The sequence below is a fragment of the Netta rufina genome, assembly GCF_964035555.1.
Source record: "Netta rufina genome assembly, chromosome: 7".
Taxonomy (NCBI): domain Eukaryota; kingdom Metazoa; phylum Chordata; class Aves; order Anseriformes; family Anatidae; genus Netta; species Netta rufina.
In genome coordinates, this window is record NC_140130.1 from 5763124 (window position 1) to 5784153 (window position 21030).

At 48.8% G+C, this 21030-nt stretch overlaps 2 protein-coding genes across 4 annotated transcripts in view; one reads left to right on the forward strand and one right to left on the reverse strand.

Annotated features, from left to right (window-relative positions):
* MICU1 (mitochondrial calcium uptake 1) overlaps positions 1 to 8911 on the reverse strand; it is an 87823-nt gene extending 78912 nt beyond the window's left edge. Inside the window, exons 1-3 of one of the 3 annotated variants that reach the window (XM_084290260.1) lie at positions 8894 to 8911; positions 7632 to 7731; positions 5144 to 5232 (exon numbers count right to left, since the gene is read on the reverse strand). The gene's annotated coding sequence lies outside the window, so the exon portion shown is untranslated. Of the gene's footprint in view, positions 1 to 5143; positions 5233 to 6962; positions 7106 to 7614; positions 7734 to 8893 lie in introns of those variants that run through there. The other 2 variants (XM_084290261.1, XM_084290262.1) reach the window with 2 other exon arrangements.
* A 3678-nt stretch (positions 8912 to 12589) lies between these two features.
* The window catches only part of MCU (mitochondrial calcium uniporter), a 73572-nt gene continuing 65131 nt past the window's right edge, over positions 12590 to 21030 (forward strand). The window contains exon 1 of the mRNA XM_084290145.1: positions 12590 to 12805. Coding sequence (XP_084146271.1) covers positions 12638 to 12805 — 168 coding nt within the window. The 5' untranslated portion in view covers positions 12590 to 12637. The remainder of the gene's footprint in view (positions 12806 to 21030) is intronic.

Consider the following 21030-nt stretch of genomic DNA (forward strand, 5'->3'; position numbering starts at 1 on the left):
CAGGAAGGACCAAACTTGTCCCCACCCAAACACTCAAATCATGCACCTGCCCAACTGGGAGTGGCATTAAAATCTAACAGGAAAACCAGATACGAAGGCACCCTCGGGATATGGAAGGCCACTCAGGCTGAAGGCGTTTTGATTGCCTTTGGTGCAAATTAACATGCTCTGTACTTTTGCAGCAGGCCTCAGCTGCAGGTTTCTCAAAATCTTGTCTGCGTGTGCATGTTTCACTCCTGTTGATGAGCACTGTTTCTGTAACCTCTGCAGCATGAAGTCAGCCTGAACACAAGTTATTTTGACTCCTCCTCACTTCCCGTTTGACCCTCATACTGTTCAGAGACCTGCACAAGTGTAACTCATAGAAAGGTTCACCCCAGAGGTGAACTCGACCTACAGAAGAGTTTGGATCCATTTCTTCTCCTGTCCCCAAGACAGACCCAACTCCTCCTGCTTTTTTCCGTCCTCCAACTCCCAATTTCCAGCTTACCTAGTGCTCCTTTCAGATGAGGGATTACTCACGTTACTGAAGTTATTAACTTACCAAGGCTCATAAATCAGTTTTGAGAATGAAGATGAAATCTAATAGCAGAAGTAATTTCTTCCTGGGTTTGAGTTTGGGGCAACACTTGATCACATCCATTTCAGCAGGGAGGGGAACTGCGCTTGTTTCAGAGCACAGTTCAGGCTGATCGATTGCCTACAAAGCATCAATTCCTCACACTGCCAGATCTTTAACAGAAAGCTAGACCACAGCTCGGCAATTTCTTTTTAACTGTCGTTACAGCAATGGCTCACCTCTTCCTAAACACCTCGGTCCTGAAAGTGAACCAGTCAGGAAATAAATCAGATGGTCTGAGCTCAAAGATTTCCCCCTGTGCTATCGTTTATGCCTGCACTCCTTTCTGGAGGAACTCTGGAGCAGCCTGCCATGGTGGGAAAGGCACAGGACGAGGGCTTCCTGGCCACGTCTTGCTGTTTGTGCACGTCAAACCTGCTCTGGCCAACCTCTAGCTTCAGCACAGAGAACTCTTGGTAGCTTTAAACTCTCAAAAATTAATGCAGAAAGCCCTGGGTGCTGATCATGAAGCTCTTGGTGTTTAAAATCTCAGTCTAACATTGTACTGGAACACATGTGAGCGTTCAGCAATCACCCTGCCATTAACATGGCTTACTTAGCACGCCCATTTACCCATCAATATTCCATTATTTACGGCACCGCTGTCTCACAAGTTGCTTTTATTCTGTCAAACGGATCCATTCAGCATTAAGAGGTTCTCAAAGCAAAAAATAAAACAGCAAAAAAAACATGGCTGGGTGGAATCAAGCCTGCACTACCACCACTTTTACACATATTCTCCCTCAGTTTAATGTGCACATCCACACTGTTAGCAGTTAATTAAGTGAAATGGACGTTTCTGTCACTATCAGCTGCTCTAAAAAAACAACAAAACTGAAAATAATTTCATTGATTGTTAGTGCTGAGTAGAGAAGCACACAAGATTTTCAATCTAGCTTTAATGCTGCATTATTAGTAATCACAACAGGTTTATTTATTAGGTAATCCAGTAATTAACTAGGTCCTGATCTTGCCTTGGGAAGGGAGGCAAGAGCATTTACCCACTGGGGACAGATTTTTATCCAGGCATCTTCAGACACCTAAGGCATCCTTAGGGTAAAAGCCGCGGTGCCAACTTTTAGTTTAATTAAAAACTGAACTAAGTTTAGTTTAGGCCCCATTTTAGAGTGCAGGAGCAGCGCTGCCTGGCGAGCCGAGCAGCAACATCCAACCTGGCTGAAGAGGACTTGGGGATGGAGGCAGGCACCAGGAACTGCAACTTCCAAGCAATGAAAGAAAAACACACTGAGACACATATAAACCAATTATCCCATTCCTGGGGCTTTTCTACACAGAAAACATGACTATAATCCCTAGAAAATAAAGCCTTCTCAGTAGCCTTTCCACAGAAGCCAGTTAGTAACTATTGGAGCTGTAAAACAATCTTACCTCATCCCTTATTAAAAATAATGACCCCGCTTATTGAGCTGCTTCTACCTCTATCAGCCCAAAGTGAAGTTTTCTTTCCCAAACAACTGTTCTGAAATAATCAGGCCATCTCTGCAAATGCCTGAGCAGCCACAGAAGCAGGCAGCGTAGGGGCATTTCACAGGAGGAAAAAAATTAAACTGATTTAGAGGAGCAAAGGTTTGTCAGAGAGCTGTTGGTGCAGGGGTAGGAAACATTTGTGCCTTTTTTTCCTGCAGAAAATCACAGCCAGCAGGAAAACATCTGCTTAATGACCCCAGTGATTTAACTTGCCTTGCAGTTTGTGTTGATGGGATGTGAGCTGGCAATTTGAACCAAGAAAGGTGATATTTGGGACAGGGAGAAAGCGAACTCTACGCAAACACACTGGAACAGAGTGAAGCAGTCCCCCAGGCACCCCACAGGGACTGCTTGTTTTTCACTTGTTGCCCCTTTTTCCTGAGAATTCCTCACTTTGACACCAAGCAGAGAGACCCTCCCAGAAGCTTGTGCTGCTGACAGCCACCTACCTGTACAGCACGTGGACAACAAATCCCAGAGCAGCTAAAGGAGATTTAAGAGGTGTTTACAGCTTGCTTGGCTCTAAGAAAAGTGATGTTAATTCTTCATGAATAAACATTTCAAAACAAAATGATGCTGGGAGGAAAAAAGAAAAAAAAAAAAAAAAAGGAAACAGAAAAAAATTAAGGCTCCACTATGCTGTGAATTTAGATGAGATACCTGCTGACACACATTCAGTTCCTGAAAAAAAACATCACACAGGTTATTGGATTAATCCAAACATGAGAGGAGAAAAAGGAGACAGGTTCCCACCACATCCCGCACTGCAGGATGACATCCAGGCGAGCCTAGCACCCCTCAGCAGGGCTTTGACCTCACAGTCCACCAAAACTGTCTAGTTGATGGTCTTGGGTCTCGTGCTAAAGGCCTATAAATTCTATCAGTAAGAGGAAAATCCCAAGCGTTTGAGCTTACGTGACCATGGAGACTTAAAACCACCAGAAAAGCCAGCTATCTCCTATTTAAAACACAAAACCTGAAACCCATCACCTGGATTTGTTTGCTGGGGGACAGAAGAAGGGCGACAAGCTGTCAGAGGCCACAGGGACAGCGAGGAAGCCCTGCAGTGAAACAAAGGCCGTTTACACAAGACTTTGCAGGCTACACATCCATGGCTCTCATACACCACCACGAGCAGCTCGCCTGCCCCTGGCTGTGCGTTCCCACCCCAGCACGCCCAGTTACCCCTTTACTCTTGACAGAGGTTCAACCCAGAACGCACAAAGGAAAACTCTACAACAGATTTCCTTGGGGAAAAATAGTCACCACCGTCACAGATGAGGAAGCAGGCCAAGGTAACTCCAAATTTACTAGCCAAGGACTTTTCAGGCCGTTTCGCAGAAGTTGCAGTGAAACACTACATCATCTGAACCATCCAACTGCCTATTTTTTCCATTTTATAGCACCTTAAATCTCTTCCACTGAGGACAAACCTGTCAAAGGCTTTTGGATGGTATGTGCTTAGACAGCTTGTTGCAGCTCAGACTTTACAGCCTCATTTTGTGGTGCAGAAGTGTTCTCCTAGAGCTACCACCCTGAACTGTGTTAAAACACCGTGCACTAACAAAGGCACTGAAAACTGGGAAGAATTAAGTAAGTATTTTTATATCCCGGTCCAGTCCATCTCAGAAAGTGTTACTGCAGCAAATGGAAGAGCATCCAACAACATTTCTGTAACAGATCTAGCACGACTGCTACACGACTGTTATTTTGCTTGAGAAATACAGGAATAGCTGTTTGCACATTCTGGATCTAAACATAACTGACGGGTCCCTCAAATATCAGCTGAAAAATGTACTGCTTATGGAATACTGCCTCAAAGCAAGGCTTATCCTGGCCTTTCAAAGTAATGTACTGATATTAAATGCTAGCAATTGAAGATTATTCTAGGCAGAGCACACCCCTTGCCAAGGGGAAGAAAGCCAGCTGGTAGGGGCTGCCCCGAATGCACGCAGTGGCGTCCCCCAAGGCTCTGGGTGTGCCAGAAGGTGGAATCAAGTTGGTTGTAAGCTCAGCACAAGGTTCTGCACCCTAAGCATATTATTATCTTCTTATGGACAAAAAACCTGCCCACATGTACCAATAAACTAAACACTGAAGTACTTTTCTAGCCTGTAACAACTTCGCTAGCCTGTAACAACTCATAGGCTGTTGAGGAGAAGCACAACAGAACGAACTGGTACGAACCCTGCAGAAGGCAGATATATGCCTTCCAAAAGACACCAATCTCCAAAAACACCTGCAGCACTTATCCCAGACCTCCTGAGAGTCCAAACTGTTCGCAGGTTTTGCAGCTTGTCCCGTTAAACTGCCTGAGGGTAACGGTCTGATCTGTCCTCCAAAAACGCAACCACAACCAGCAGCTTATCGGGGAAGTCGGCTTCCCAGCCTAAGAGGTACAAGAGGAACCTCTCCTCGTCCTGAGAGCAAACACGAGTTGACAACGGTTTACACAGGCATAAAAAACACTGTTGAATATGTTCATTAGACTAGCATGCCACTGACCAGCAGAAATTCAAGCAGATGATTACAAGTCTAAAGGTGTCACATGAAACCAGTGGCCACCCCCTCCAGATCCCCAAGAAGCAGGCAGGGATGATGCCAGGACGTGTTTGCTGCAGAGAACGTGGTTTAAAAAAAAAGCTGAGTGAAGATGTTTAAGTATCTCCCTATGCTCACAAAGTTTTAACTGAGCACGTACAAATAGAGAGTTGTTTTTCTCCTTTATGTCTTATCAAGATGGTAAAACTGGGGTTGGGTTGGCAGGGAACGCCAGGCAGAGTTCTTCCACCGCTCACTCCTGTGTCTGCTTCGCTCCTCCTCCTGCATCCAACAAAAATGTCAGCACAACTCTTCACCCTGCAGAAAGGAAACCTTGCTTCCTGCAGCACAGGGGAAAATTCTGGGTCAAGCCCTCAGAATGGGAGTAATTCCAAGCAGGGCAGCTTGAGGGGTAAATGTCAGCCAGATAATTAGTTCAGCACAATTAAAAGTAAGGGAAAGAGGGGCCCCAACAGGCAGCAGCACTATCCTTACCTGTCTCGTAAGCGTATTCGCTCCCTGTTGGTGGGTCAAGCAGTCATGAAGAGCGCAGGAAGTTCTCTCAGCAACTGTAGGGCTGTGTTCTAAAAAGAGAGGAAACATAATAAAGATTAAAACTCTCTGCTGCAGCAGGTTTCATGTAGCTTCCCTCCTGGCAGTTGTGCTCGGCATAGCAGTGCTCACACACATCACCCCCAGTACTCCTGCTGTAGTGCTCGCACCTCACGCTGCCTGCCAAACAAAGCCAGAAAAGGAAAAAATGGTCATGCTGCTGAAAAAAAAAAGCCAGCCAGGCCTTTGCTTTAGCTCAAGCCTGAGCTGGCACCTGGGTTTCGAGAGGAGAAAGCCCAGCAAAGCCCTGCCCAGCCTGGTCTCCCTACCCCTAGTCAGCAGACCCGACTAAGACAACTTTCTGTGATGAGCCACTCGGCAGTTTTCATCTCATCAGCGCTAACGAAGCTCACAGAAAAGTCCCCAAAACAACATCAGGACCTTCTTGGAGATCTTCCCCAACACCTTGGGCTTTTTTGGGTGTAACTGGGCAGGATGTTTGTTGCCCAAACACACATGGCTTCCCCCCACACACAGACATTTTGATGGTCAGGACCAAAAACCCTGCACAAACAACGAGCCAGGGCCCTGCAGAGCAAGGAATCCACACACTCTTTGGAACATGAAGCCCACTGTGTTAAGGAAGATCTCTCAAATATAACAGACATGCCTTATTTATTCGTATTAAGCAATCAGTATTAAAGATCTTAGTCTGCAGCATGCTCTCCCACTATTCTGTTCAGGCACTCCACGAGGCTCCAAAGACAGAAAAGCCTTCCCTACATATAGCTCCAACACCTCAGCACCTATAATTGTTTCCTCCACCCTGATGCATAGAAAATCCTGCCAACTGCCTCCAGGGAAAAACAAAACAAAGCAGAACACACTTTTCCTAATCATTAAATACTAAAAAGAAAAAGTTGGTTGGTGTATGCCACAGTATACCCCCTCCAAAGGAGCTCAGGATAGACTTTGATGCCCTCACTCAGTTTTACCCTCTTTCCCAAGTGGCTCATGAAACTCAAGGGAAATACAGCACAGGTAAATCATGTTGCGATGAAAATCAAGCCTTTCTATGCTCTCAGCAGTTTATTAAGCCAAATTCACCTCGCAGGTTCTTCAAAAGACAAAGTGCACATCAAATAGTTCGGCTGTTCAGTGAAATTGAAGCTGTTTAACGAACAGGTATTAAGGAAAACATTTTGACATGAGCTTTAAAAACTAAATTAGCAACAATTCCAGTAGCCCTGGCAACAACCCCGTTGGCAATTATTCACAGCAACAATAAAAATAAATCAAAACTAGAGAGCAGAGACGCCGCACTTTGCAGGACGCAGCGCATTCAGAGCTACTTCTGCTCCCTGCCCCTTCCCCACAGCGAAGCCCAAAGACTGCTGCCATAAGAAAATTATTTTTTCTCTACGAATCTCACACGCAACGTGGAACAAAATCAAATCCCAGCAGTGATGAGGCAACCCAGCGCCCTACAAAGGAGTCCACAAGTGCTGTGGGCTAACCAAGGGTGCTTTAAGACAGTTCTGCTGCAGGGGGCTGTAGGGAAAAAGCAAAGTCACCAGATGAGCTCCCAAAAAAACTTTGGCTGTTCCTTGCTTTTCACCAAATGCACATCAGATGGGGGTTTTTAGAGGGATTCCTGGTTCCTCAGCTGGCCCTACAGGTCGATATTCACTGATAGGTGCCTCTCTGAGCAAGCTGTCGCTCCTAAGCCACCAGCAGCTGAGCACGTGAGAGCTGCACTCACATTTAACGTGCCCGCCTGGGCTGGGAGCCACCTGACAGCAAGGGGACACCTCCTGACTCCTCCTCAGCCAGCCAGCTCGCGGTGTCTTCAAAGGGAGACGAGATTTCCAGCTGTCCTGCCTGCCGGGATGTCCTCACGTCATGCTTTGGGACAAAGTGGGAGAGTCAAAGAGCCAGGCTCCTGAGCCAGCACCCACCACAAGCATCTCCCAGCCTCTCCTCGCTTGCGGGGACATGATGCTCGCTTCACTACAGGCTTTTCGTGCAGGAGAAGCTGAGCACTCGATCTAAGCATAACCTCTATGGTTTATTAATAAAGACGCAATCACAGTTACAAGCAGCACTAGCAACTGGGCACAGGGGAAGAAGCCACAGCGTGCCAGTGCCTTGTTTCGCCAGCACAGCTGCCATCCTATAAAACCTCCCCAATACACTGAAAGCCCTATTAAAAAGCTTTTTTCCCACCTCTCAAAGATGAGTCACTTCACTACCACCAGCTGCTGCTTCTACAACTGCACCTAAAGGCCTCAAACCAGCGGAAATCCACAATAAACACCCACGCAGCACCCAGCTGCTTTCCTACAACACTCAGCAGCCATGCACCCTGAAAGCACCAGTGCCAGAGACCTCTCACCAGCACCAGAACCGCTCACCTCGCACTTTCGCCTACCTCTCGCCCGTCGATACAGGCATTTACCAGCTCGATGGCACAGCGGGAGCTGCCAAAAAGCAGGCAGTGAGGTTTCGGCTGCTAAAAGCTTTCAGGATACCTAATCACATTAAAAAAAAAAAAAAAAGAGAGAGAGAAAGTAAGCTAATTTTAGGAGCAGCAAGGACTTGAAGAAAACCTCCTCGCTGGCACCCAGGCTCTTTTTGAGACACAAGTCACCAACTCACAGCAAAATAATCTCAAGTGCCTGGCTCCCAGGGGAACTTTTTTTTACCATCCAGCACCCAGACGCTCACTGACACACAAAGTTTGTGCTCTCAGAGGACTTTCAGTAGGACAACACCGTCCTGGAGCCCACAGCCAGGCTGTGCCCAGGGCTGACACCACCCACAGCGTTTTGCAGAGTCAGGAGGGGAAACAGGAGGCCACGGGGGGCTCCCCCCTCATAAGATGTGCTTTAAAGGGGCTGGGGCTTTAGGTCCCTGGGGGTTTAGGGAGGGTCTCCATTCCCTTGGGGTTTTAGGGTGAGGGTCTCAATGCCCTGGGGGCTTTGTGGGGGGGATCTTGATGTCCTGTTGCTTTTTATTTGTTGTTTTTTTGGGGGGTGGGGGTAATTCCCTGGGGTTTGAAGGGGTGGTGTCTGAGTTTCCCGGGGTTTCAGGGAGGGTCTCGGTTCCCTGTGGGTTTGGGGGTGTCTCAGTGGTGCTGTAGTTCCTTAGGGTTTCAGCTCGCCCTGTTTTGAGGCAGAGGGGCGTCGCTAGGCTCTCACCCTCTGCTATTTTGGTGGAGGCAGCTCCACATGCCCGAAGCACCACAAAACTTTAAGAACTACGAATCTCAGCGGGGCAAAAAACGAGGAAAAAAAGGGGAAAAGCACCCAAAAGCTCGCTGCAGAGCCCACAAACCCCACTCTAGGGGAGCGCCCCACAGCACGGGGTGCCGGCGTCACTCCCCAAATCCCCCCTCACACAAACAGCCGCCGGGCCGCGATGAGGGGCGGGGATGGGGAGACCCCCCCCCAGCACCCTAAATACCCCATTAACGCCCCCCATTAACCCCATTAACACTCCCAATTAACCCCTTTAACCCCACTAACGCCTCCAACTCCCCTCAGCACGGCCCAGCCGCATCCCCAGAGCCCTGCCCCGGCCCGAGGGCGGCTCCCAGCGCCCCGTGCCCGGGCTGCGCCCCCCAGCCCAGCTGAGCCCCCCCGGACCCCGGGTCCCGGCCCCGCCGCCCCCCGCCCGCCGGGCCCCGCTCACCTCAGCGCGGCCCCGCCCCCCTACAAGGCCCCGCCCACCCCGCGCTCGCGCTTCCGCAGGGGGCGGGGCTCGGCCTCCAAGCCACGCCCCCGCCCGCCCGCCCGCCCTCCTCAGGTTGGGGAGGTCCTGGAAGGGGTGTATGAAAGGGGGGGGATGGAGGGGGTGGGAGGGGGGAAAAGGGAGGCTGAGGGGCTGGGGAGGGGGCTTGGAGGGTTGGGTGGTGCTGGTGGGGAAGGGGTGTGGGGGGGCGGAGGGCGGTGGTGCTTGAAAACGTCGGGTGAATGTGGGGAGGGGGCTACGGGCAGGTCCTGGAAGGCGTGTGCATGAGCCCTGAGGGCTGTATTTTTATACATTTATATACACATACAGCTAATTCTGCATCTTTATATACGTGGGGTAGGAAAGGGGGGGGTGTGGGGTTGAAGGATTTACGTACATCCCGTGAAGTCACTGTATATAGGGTCTAAGGGATTTATATCCAAGACCTGAGAGACCCCTCACTGGGGTCTGAGGGATATATATATATATATGTATACACACATATATATGCACACATATACACACACATATTTATAACGTCCTGTGTCTATAAGGTCTAAACCACTTCATATAGATCCTGACAGGCCTAGTAATGTCATATAAGCAGCTAATGTATAGGCTTTGAGGGACACATATATAGTTACAAGGTCTGAAAGGGGCTATGGATATATCTGTATGTATATAAGCCCCTAAAGGACTATATAGGGTATACAGTTTTAACATAGCCCTAAAAGGCCAGTGTGTTGCATCTCAGGAACCCGTACACGTGGTCCAAACAGCCTGTGTGTAGGGCCTCAGGTGTATATGTACCAAGTCGCAGCAGCTCCCCAAAAGAGTTGGTCCGTTTCTGAGAGAATTAGCCTAAATCTCCCAAAAACTGCTCCTGGGAAAGCAGTCTGAAAAATCCCAATTTTGTTGTGTGACAGTGCCTGAGCTGCTTATCGTGCTCCTGGTCTCAAAACACTTTATTTGGGGCAACTTTTTTCCTTAGTTGTGGTGAAAAGTGTGGAAATTCTGCCTCCACTATTGCTCCATTTGCTACCTATTTAGTTAATGTGCCAAAAACTGCAGTGGAAGTCTTTGTTTTTTTTTTTTTAATCATTAGACAAATAGCTATTCAAAATCTTTAAAATTGGGATTGAATTTTGTTTAGAAACAACCTTCTTGAAACGAAAACAGACTGAGCATCTGTTGTTTTGGTGTTCTTAGAATAGAAATCCCTGCCTGAGATGATGCATCTCCCTGATCCTTCCTTTCCTGGAGGAATTTTTAATGTACACGCATTCACACCTGGACCAGAAGGATGACAGGAGTAGCCTCAGTGCTTAAAAATGATCCGAGAGCAAGAAAGAAAAAGAAGAAAAATACCATGAAGAGAAACTGAACACTTGCATTGTTGTAGAAGTGTGTAACTGGAACTGCCACACCAAATCATAGGTCCATGATGAGGCTTCAGCATTTGTGTAAGTTTAGTTTTCAAACATTTAATTTTTATTAATTTATCTTTATATTTTTATGTACTATCTAAAATATATATATATATATTTGCAATTTAATTGAAAGTCAAATAAGTTTTAGTTGTATGTGAATGTATGTGAAAGTGCTTTCTTTTGCTGTTTTCTTTTTCTGGCATATCTGATGGGGCCTTTCAATGTGTTTCCAAGAATAATTTAGATAAAGTGGTTTTCTAGCGAGAGGTGTGTCCCTCGAGCAGGTAACTCTTCAGGGTCCAGACGAGTACTTCTACTCCAGACCTGAAGTGAGAGCCAATGTTACTGCAGTGCAGCAATTCCTGAATTAGGAATTAAATAGAAATTGTGCCCCGTTACAAGTCTCTTGCACCCTCAGAGGTAAGCCAGGCTGTGCAACATTAATGATACCCTACTATTTCTTCATTTTTTTTTTTCCTGCTGCTGCTCTGTAGTCTCCCTTTTCTTTTCCTGGAAAGAAGAAAGGCATTTGAAGTTGTTTAGTTGACCTGTGCACATTCGGGCTGCTTTTGCACTGTGGACACCAGCTAAAATATTTGTATGTTTTCTGATCAACCAAACCTTTAACTCAATGCAGAGGAGAGCGGGAGCAGCAGGGCAGGACCTCCTGGAAACCTCCCCCAGCAATGGTGAGCTTGATAATTCAAAAAATGTCATGGAGGGGGAGCTTTTACCTGTTGGCTGGGAAGGAAATGAGGCAGATTGAAAATAAATCATCAGAGACAAGGATCTGGGGAAGTGGGCGTTGCTCCACTAGGTCAGAAAGGTGCAGGAGGAGTTTTTTCTTTTCCTTTTCTGTCCTTTCAGCCTTATCTAATAATTTTCTGTGTTTCTCCAGGGCATGTCTTTGAAGCTTCCTGCTCCCCTGGATGGAAAAAAGCTGATTTATAAAAATAGACTTTTTCCCCCAGAAGCTGATTTCATCCCAAGATGGGCTTTGCCTCTCCATGCTGCTGCTACAGTTTGGAAACCAGAACGTCCTTCAGCATGGCTCAGGAAGTAACCAGAGAAACTGCAGGCTTGTGTCTCACAGGTCTTACTTGCTTCATTTTCCATCACAACAAGCTCTTCAGTGGCTGTCCTGGGAGACGAGCAGTGGCGACAAGGTGTGTTCTTGAGAACTTGGGGGCAGAGTGTGGAATTGCAACTTGCAATTGTTTGCAAACCAGCCGTGGGGAGAGCCGTGACTCTCCACAGCGCTCGCGGCAGTGACACTGCTTCATGTGCAAACTCAGCCCGGCGCGTGCTCAGGCGTCTCCGTCGGAGGGAGGACTTGCCGTGGGTGAGGTTAATTTTAGGCCTTCAAGATAATTTTAGTTGCTTCCAGATGCACTTTAGGCTGGTCCTCCTCAGACTTTAATGAACCCCCATTAAAAAACACATTTTCCAGAGGCATAAATAGGCAGTGATGACTCTTCAGGAATGCGGGAGGCTGCCAAATCCCAACGAGCCCTTTTCGTAAGGAAACTCCGGCAGCAGTTTCTAGGACAAACCTGGAGGAGGGCTTTTGGCGATGCCAGGGAGACTTCAAGCGGCTGCTGTGGTGCAGAGGCTGAAGACTGGTGCTGGGCACGGGCCTCTAAACAGGCGATGAAGATGCTGGAGCCTGAAAGATGGGAGGAGAAGGATCCCATGGGGCCCTTGGGGCAGGGAGAACGCATCCCAGGGAACTCTTGGAACCGCTCTGAGCGTGTTCTTTGGGTGCGTTTACAAAACTACGTTAAATTCTGAGCATATTTGCCAAATGGAGGAGGCTCGGGGCGGAGGCGCTGCTGCTTTGCCTCGCACATGCTGCTCTGATGCGTGCCCTGCCCCCACCCAGCCCCAGGCCTGGGTGCTGAGCAGGGCCGAGCAGGGCAGCAGCACCCAAGGGTGCCCCGCGGGGAGCCGAGGCCACGCCCCCTCCTTCTGACCACGCCCACCCATCCAATAGCCACGCCCATGTGGTTGCAAAGCCACGCCCATTCACTTGGCCCCGCCCCCCGAGCCCTCCCCCCTGCCCTCCAGCCCCCTCCCGGCCCCGCCCAGCCTCCCGCGGGCAGTGGGCGGGGCTCCCCGCCGGGCGCCACCCAATCCCCTTTCTCCCCGCGGCGGCCGCCGCCGAAGGGGAGACGCCCGATTGGCCGCCGGCCTCCCCAGCGCCCCGCCCCTCCCCGCCGCCGGCCCCGCCCCGCCGGGCGTGCAGCCGCCGCCGCAGCGAGCCCGGCCGTGCGCGATGGCGGCGGCGGCGGGCAGGTCCCTGCCGCTGCTGCTCTGCCGCCGCGCCGCGCTCGCCTCCCCCGCCGCGCCTGCAGCCGCCTCCTCCTCTTCCTCCTCCTCCTCCTCCTCCTCCTGCTGCTTCCCGGCCCTGGCGCGGCGCCGGCAGCAGCAGCGACACCGCACGGTGAGTGGGGCGGGGGCGGGCGCCGCGGGGCTGTGCCCTTCAGGAGCCCCCCGGCCTTCCTCCTCCTCCTCCTCCTTCTCCTCCTTTTTCCTCCTCTTCCTCCTCCGCCGCCTTCCTCCAGCCCTGCCCGGCCCGGCCCGGCCCGGCCCGGCGGCAGCTGCTCGTTATTCTTAGCGCCGCGAAACTTGAGCGGGGCGGCGGCCGGGCGGCTCCGGGCTCCGGCAGCTTCTCCTACGGGGACGGTGCTGGGGGCCGTGCCGAGCCGTGCCCGGCCGTGCCCAGCCCTCCCCGGCCGTGCCGCTCCCTGGCCCCGCTGGCAGGCACCGCCCCGGGGCCGCCAGGTGGCGCCCCGGCAGCCTCCCGGGGGTACCGGCCCCGAAAGGACGCGGGGACCCCCCCAAAATGCCGAGTGACCCCTCCGCGCCCGGCCGCTGGGGTTGGTTGAGGAGGTGTGGGAGCACGCCCGGCCCCGCGGTGGGGCTCAGCACCGCAGGGTGCAGGCGATACAGCTGAGAAGTAAGCGGTGAAAACGCCCCAAGGCTCCCCGATTTGTGTGGGGTGCAGCTGGGCTCAGCATCAGCCCCAAGGGCTCTGCCCGAAGCGCGGGGTATGGGGGCGCAGCAATCGTGCTCCCGAAGCCGCCTCCCGCAGGTGCTGGGGGAAGGAGGAGGGTTTGCTCCTGTCCCGTGGCTCACTGATCACAAACTGCTCCAGGTGTTTGTCGTGGGTTTTTGGCAGCTTTGCCGCTGTCAGTTCGTGGCGTTGCGGTGGTTGGGTTTGGGGTTTTTGCCCCTTTTCAGCAGGGAGCTTGTCCAGGAGTCACCGCTGTGTAGTGGTAAGCTGGAAGCTTCCCCGAGCGGGTTGGTACTGGGGCATTAACCCTGACTTTTGACAGCAGCTGTACCGTGCCTGCTCATCTCCTCCTGGAGAAGATGAATTATGCTTTCGTGGAGCACTGGGAGAAGGTAGAGACCCGAGAGCTGCACAGTCCAACAAACGATCTCCGAGGAGGAATTACAGCAACCAGAGCACTTCATAATAAAGCAGGAGGCTGCTGCAAAGGCAGAGGAGAAAATTTAGTTCTGTGTTGGGTCAGAGGAGAGATAATGGGCTTGCAGTGCAAGCAGAGGGCTTCTGTTAGGTGCTGCGGATCTCTTTATTGCTTAAAGTAGTGAAAGACTGCATTATTTCCTGGGGAAGCTGTTTAATCTCCGTTACCAGACAGGTCAGACTAGCAGCAGTCAGGTAGGAATGATGAGGAATTGATCCTTCTCTGTGAGAGGACTGGGCTGTGTAAGCTTCCTGCGTCTGTAGGTTATATTAGAAAATAGGTATGAGGAACTTGTATAATACGGGCATAATTAATAGAGTGATTTTACTGGGTATGTCTGTGCAGTGTTGCTTTTAGTACAATAAATTCTGCTCGGTTACTTCTCAGAAAGGCTTGTTTCTAGCAGAGATAAATGAGCTCTCTAGTAAAAAGGTGGGGATGGTAAATGGCCTTATGGAAGAGTCCCTTCAGAAGGAACATACTCTGTGCTGGAAGAGCCGCCACCAAATGACTTCACTGTGAGAGGACAAACCAAGGGAAAACCCTCACTAAATGTGTCATGGGTAAAGAACGAGGTGGTGGTAACATCAAACGGCAGAGAAGTCTGAACTCCTGGATAAATACTTGGCTGTGAAGCTTGTGATGGTGGTGCTGGGAGGTACGGGGCTCAGGTGAAGTACTGGGGCTTGCCGGAGCCTTTTAGAAGCTGAGAGGGATGGGGAAGGTTTGCGGGCTGAGGGTGACTGATATTACGACCCTATTCAGACCACGTCCACCCTGCTGACAAGGCGGCTGTCCTGCACCAGCTTCTGCGGCTTAAAACTCGCTGCTCCTTTCCTGCCTGCCCTCAGGAGCGTGGCAGGAAAATCCAAGGGGATATTCCTGAGAGGAAACCTCCCTGTGAAGTGAGAGAAGCTTGCTCCGAGCGCTGCGGGTGCTGGGGGCCAGCTGCTGGAGGTACGAGCTCCGCACGGCTGGGATGCACTGCGGGTAGGAGGCAGCTTTTTGTGCCAAAAAAAAGCCTGCTAGGAAGCTTTCTCCGGGTACCTGGCGGTAGACAAAGGGCTTAAATAAAATTCTCTGTGTTTGCATGTTGAACGCTTAATCCGTGTGGCTTTGTTTCTCTAACAAGGGACTAATCTTCATTGTGTTTCTTAGGGTATGTAACCAGGTGGCTTGGCTGTGTTGGATTAGTGTGTAATCAGTTGTTTCAGTTCTGGAGGAAAAATACCTGTGGAGAGGCGAGGGCTCAGCTGTATGTGGTGTTCCTATGGTAGTTAATCCCAGTGACTCTGGGCGGGTAAGCGTTATTCAGTAATAATGACTCAGTGACTTCTCTGAGGCCTTAAAAGGAGCATGGGGGGCTATAGAGACCGAACTGAACAGCAGTTGGATTTCCAGGAGCTAGCGGACAGCAGGTGGGTTGCAAAATCTGCACAAGATGAGGACCGGGGTCACCTACGCGGTGCGGGCACTCCTGTGGGAAATCCCACAGAGGAAATCCCAAGGAAAGGTGTCCTGGGGCGTGGGAAGTCTCGGGAAGCAGGCCCCATGGGTGCTGGTAGGTAAAATTTTCGGCTCTATTTTCCATGCTGTGGCTGAAACTGTTGCAGCATCCCCTTTCAGAGGAGCTGTTGCTCACCATAATGTCCCTGGTGGGCCCTGTAACCACCTCGTGCCCTCACTGTGACGGGCCGTGGTTTATTGCCATGCTTCCCTCTCTCCTGGAACCAATTTAATTAATGAGTGAAGCTGGGGGCTCTGCATGCAGAGGTGGTGACTGACTGCCAGGATAGTGAGAGCTGGAAGAACATTTTGGTGTGGTGTCTGTGTTTTTTGCTGAGGAGGGAAACTAGAGGGCTTTGTTAATTAACTGGGCCCGTGTTTTCCTGATCTCACCTACTGCTGATCGTAATTTTCAAATGAAAGATTAAAAAGCTGAGGAACTGTTGGCTGTCCAATGGATTGGAGGGGCATAAAACAATTATGCGCGCTGGATCGTTGCCCACCCTGACCTCAAGTGTTTGCCATGCTGGGATGCAGAACACTAAATTAAACCCTTCCCCAGGACTTCACTATAAAAGCCTACGTAGAGATTTGATAACAGTTTTGTGTTGACTGGCTTCTGTGGTCTCTGATTTTTTCCTTCTCATTGGGTGGGTGATGCATTCGTTTTCATAGCATCAGGGACATGCATGCTGTATGACAAGAGGAGAGGTGCATCTGGCATCACTTTGGAAGTCAAGATGGGATGTGCTTGAACTAAAACACGAATATATCCCAACACAGCAGCACTTTGGTGAAGTAGAGAGCCCCAGCAAGTGTTGGCTGAACTGTAAAATGGGTTTCTCCACCACAGCCCCCTTTTCTCCTTCTTTCCTCACCTCCTTCCCACACACGTGTACTTGTTGTCCTGCTGATTCCCTGCTCTCCTCACCCTGGCAGAGGGTGGCTAAAAGGTAACAATTCCATATACTTGTCATTACCACTTGCCCACTTCTGAGCTGCCTAAATTGATTAAAATGCAAGGCAAACCGAGGTCTGCTGCCTCATACCAGATTCTCTGTTACAGCAGAGGCTACGGCCAAATGCTATTTTGAAAGGTACAAAAGTACAAGAGAACTTTCCCAGCACTTTAACCTCAAATGAGGAAAGGGAATCTGCCCGTCGTTAATTATACAGCAGTGGAGCTAAGTTGGAAATCTTGTACTGCTTTAGCTTTTCTATTAGATTGCTTTGGGGTTTTTTGCACAACCCAAAGGTTAAAGGGGCATGACCGGAGAGACTTGTTTAGTGTATGAAAGTGGCGAAAACCTTCTCATAGTCTCATTCATTCTTATGGAACAAAATAGGTTTTAAAGGGATGCTGAACTGGAGGGAAAAAAAAAAAAAAAAAAAAAAAAAAAAAGAAAAGGAAAAAAAGGCATTTCAGAGCTTTTGATGTGCCCGTGGCATCCTGTTCATTCAGTGAATAGGAAAAAAGCTTTAGTTGGTCGTGTTCAGAGAACACCCTTCCGGGGCTGCTTATGTAAAAGATGTGGTATTCAAAAAGGGGTTAGGTTTTTTGATTGTTTTGTGACAATGACGTGATGTTAATAACTTTTTTATAGCCCAATATATGGGAATAATTGAGACTGTGTATGTAGGGTCTGTGGTAGGAAGGGACGTTACGGTCATGGTTGGGTTGCTCCAGTCATTAATGTAAAATGCCAGGACAAATTTCTCTCCATATGGGGAGCGTTTCTCAGCTAGCCTCAGATAGGAGGGCTACAGCTCTGCTTCTGAGAGGCAGGCCTGAAAAAGAAATATAAACAAAAAAAAAAAGTTCAGGGCTTTCATTTTCTGAGGCTGTTTTTAGCCTCATCTTCAAGATTTTCTGTGAGATTAGGTTGCATGCGGTCTTGAGGATGAAACTGAACTTCCATGACTTGATTTCAGGCCCGTTCTGCGAGTCGCTTGCCTTTCTATAAAATAGCACGCAGAGGGGACAAACATGGGATCGAAATTACTTTCCTCTTTGTCAGCACTTGCTGTCCATGGAGGCGTTGAAACGTTTTTAGGTTTAAGGTGGCTTCGTTTTTTTTTTTTTCTGGTGTTAATTACTTGTTTATTGAGCAAGTATAAGTGCTGTCTAGGTGAGAGACCACCTTTGATATCGCTGTTGTGGTGTTGATCCTGTTTCCGTACTCTCTGAGGGCAAACCAGTGAGCTGGCTTTAAGGACTGTTCTGTCCTTGAGTACTTCATGTTAACAACAAAGAGAAAATGGCTTGTTCTTTTTCCATTAAAGTTTTGGCAAAGGGTTTTCTTCCTGGTATTAAGGTCTCAAAATGATATGTCATCTTAATGAAGACAAAAATATGCAGTACTTGAATGTGATGTGGAATTATTTTCCAGCAGGGCAAGCCTACGGGACATTGCTCGTGTCTCGTGTAAAATATGAAGCATGGCTGCTATCTCTTTCTGCATTCTTGGCAGCTCTTAAGGAATTAAGAAACATAGAGCAACTTGCATAAGTAGACGAAAAAATGTGGAGGACGAGCTCGTTGCAGTGAATCACTTTTATTGGCTTCCCCGGGAGGAAGGGATTGCCACGCAGTGAGGTAACTGTTACAGCTCTGGAACTGTTTATTGGAGTAATTAAAACTGGAATTGGTTGGCTAACTTCTGGGGGATGGGCTGGAGGATGGCCGTGGTTCAGCAGTGCCTTGTGGAAGGGGTGGCTGTTCTGAGAAGATTTGGGTTGGAGCCGCGCTGTGGTAAGGGTGTCCACAGCTTACATCGCGCAGGGCCCAAAACATGTGAGGTTGCGGAAGTGGAGCAAGGAAGAAGGGTTTCCAGATCTAAGAGCAAAGCCAACGCTTTACAAACGTAGGTGGGAGCAGGATTTATCTCTCTGTATGCGTGCAGGAGGTGGGGACATCTGAGCTCCCCACAGGCAGGTGCTTCTTGCTGCACAGCACCTGAGTATGGAGGTAGGCGAGGGCTCCTTTCCTGCAGGATTTCACTTCAGTTCATTGCTATACATGGGTTGCAGGGAGGAACCCAAAATAACTGGATTTATTGGATTAATCTACATTTAATTTCAGACAGGGAAACTCCCCGATAGGCTCTTGAGAGAAGTGATCGCCTCCAGCAGCTGGCAAACAGCATCCTTTCCTTCAGGGCTGAGCAGGCCTTCCAGCCTCTCTTTTAATTTCTAGGCCTGCTACTGGAAAGGAGGATGAAGTTACTCCATCTTTCCTCTGTTCTACATAACCATATTACCTTGAAAAGCACCGAGCTGGGCGAATCTTTCATTGTTTTATTTTGTTACGAAGAATGCCATGTTTCCTTCAGCTGCGTCGTGAGTTTATCTGGATGGTCTCATGCTAACTGTTACTGTACCTCGGAGTTGCTAAGGGGAAATGTGTTCCCTAAATTTAGTAACAGGAATGTTTCGTTTCCACACTTGAGACTTGTGTGTGTTTAGAAACGGCCCAAACAGCAACTTGCTGAACAGTTTGGTCAGAATCTGCCCCATGTTCGCACCCAAGTAACCTCTTGAGAAGCAATGGTTGTAGCTGTTCTGTGGCAGGTCTGCTTTCCCTGGCTCATTTCTCCAGGATTTCCTTCCAGTTTCTTCTCATCATGGCACTGCAAACGTTTCAAGACTCAGGAAATTACTGTACATAATTGTCTTAAACGCTAATTTTCTTTTCGCCAAAAATGCCTCCTAATGATGTTGTGTTCCTCTTGCAAGTGATGCCTGTAGAGTGAAGAGCAAATGGGTCTTTGTTGGACAGAATTTGGATGTTTGTAGAAATTTAATCAGAATAGTGAGCTCTGAGGTATGTCCTGCAATAAGAGATGAATTGTGATGGGTTATTGTAAAAGGAAATAGCTGATGTCTCCACTTAAACCATTTTTTTAAACTATCTTCTCATAACTTGTCATCTTTCTTGGACATTTGGAATTAAATGACAGTTTTCTACTAGGCAATGTACCTCCAAAAGTAAGAATTTTGTGACAAATGAAGATTTTTACTTTTTTTTAGAGAAAACAGGCTGTTCAAGACAGCACAGGAGTGACAGGAACATCTCAAATTGTGCATTAGGGAACATGAGCTGAGCTCTGGATGTTTTTGTTTTTTCCATATAGGACTTAATTATGTACGATGGCCGTGTTGGCATTATGCATGCAATGCTTACCACTGGGAACTGTTTGCGTACCTTCTCCCATCTATGTTTTCTAGAAAAAATGTGGGTAGAAGCAATATGTAAGGTAGCAGCAGCCTTCTTAAAGTCACTTAAATTAATCGGGGACCCATCTGACATGTTGCAGAGGTTCCTCTGTGCCGGAGCAGTGAGAGTGAAGGGCAGTGGAGAAAGTGCTTGTCCCTCAAATAACGGCGAGCTGGGAAAAGTGCAGAGATTTCCTGGGGGAAAAATGCGTTTCCTTTTTTGGAATGAAAATGCTTTAATTCATCACGTTACTTGGGAAATCCTCTTGGCTTCCTGCGGAGGGGGAAGGAGGAGCCGCCGAGCGTTTCTCCGGATGATGGAGCACGGCGTGCCTGTGATGCATAACAGCATCTGCTGCGCAAAAGGCTCCCGAGGGAGGCTGCTGCCTGCTGCCAGACTATTCCCCCTATCCAGGGACTTGTTTCGAAGGCAGCAGTAACAGAAATTCCGTCGTCCAAATATTTGGTAGATGTGGTAATTACCCTAATACAGCGTGCTGTTGTTTCTTCCAAGGCTGGGCAAAGAGGAGAAGGGGATTATTCATCTGGACTTGGGTAGAAGTGATTCAAGAGAACCTGCTCTGGTCTCTCTCTTAGGCAGGGAGTTGTGTTACGAGCAACGTGTATTGCTAATAATAATTCCAGTTCTAAATACTCCCCTCTGAATCAAAGGAATATATTCAAGATTTTTTCCTTCCTGTTGCAAGTTCCAAATGAGCTGTTCTTGTGCTTTATGAACTGCCTGGGAAAAGCACCTGGAAAAGTGGGGTTGAAGGAAACTTGCACGGGTAGAAACGTCCATTCCTAATTGCTGGATGGGGTGATGCGAGTCCGGCTGCCAAGAAACGAGAAACTGAGGGTCCATAGCAGAGCTTTGGTTGGAAGCCAGAAAGCCAGAGATGTTTCTGACCGCAAAGCTGAGTAGAATTATGGAGTCCAAGATTAATTTCATCTTCAGAATAATTTTATCCGAAGATAAAGACCATGACTCAGATTTGCACACGTTATTTATTAAAAAGATATCACAATTGTGAATCAGCTAGTCACCCTGATGTGTAGGAGTGACCATTTCCATATTTCCTCTTGGCGTTTAATGCTCAGGAGAGTAATTTTAAACAAACAGTTCCACGAAGTACTCCTCTGCATTATGGAGCTCGATTGAGTAGGGCAGGATGTGAGGCTGCGCAGGTATGGTCTGCTGAGCTGGCAAGGCTGCTGTAGGAAAGGACTGTGAGAAAAGCATTAATACCATGCAGGCACTCGTGAAATAAATTGTTTTGTAAGTAGCATTTTGAACAGATGTGTGGTTTTCTAAAAATCTTTCTCCAAGGGTTCTCTGTTTCTGTTGACTGTTCTTGCACACAATTCAGTCTTTCTCTGTATAGCAGCTCCTGTTCTTGTGCTGAATGTCTGCTTATAATTAGAGCAGTATGATTTTCTTTCTCTGTTTGCA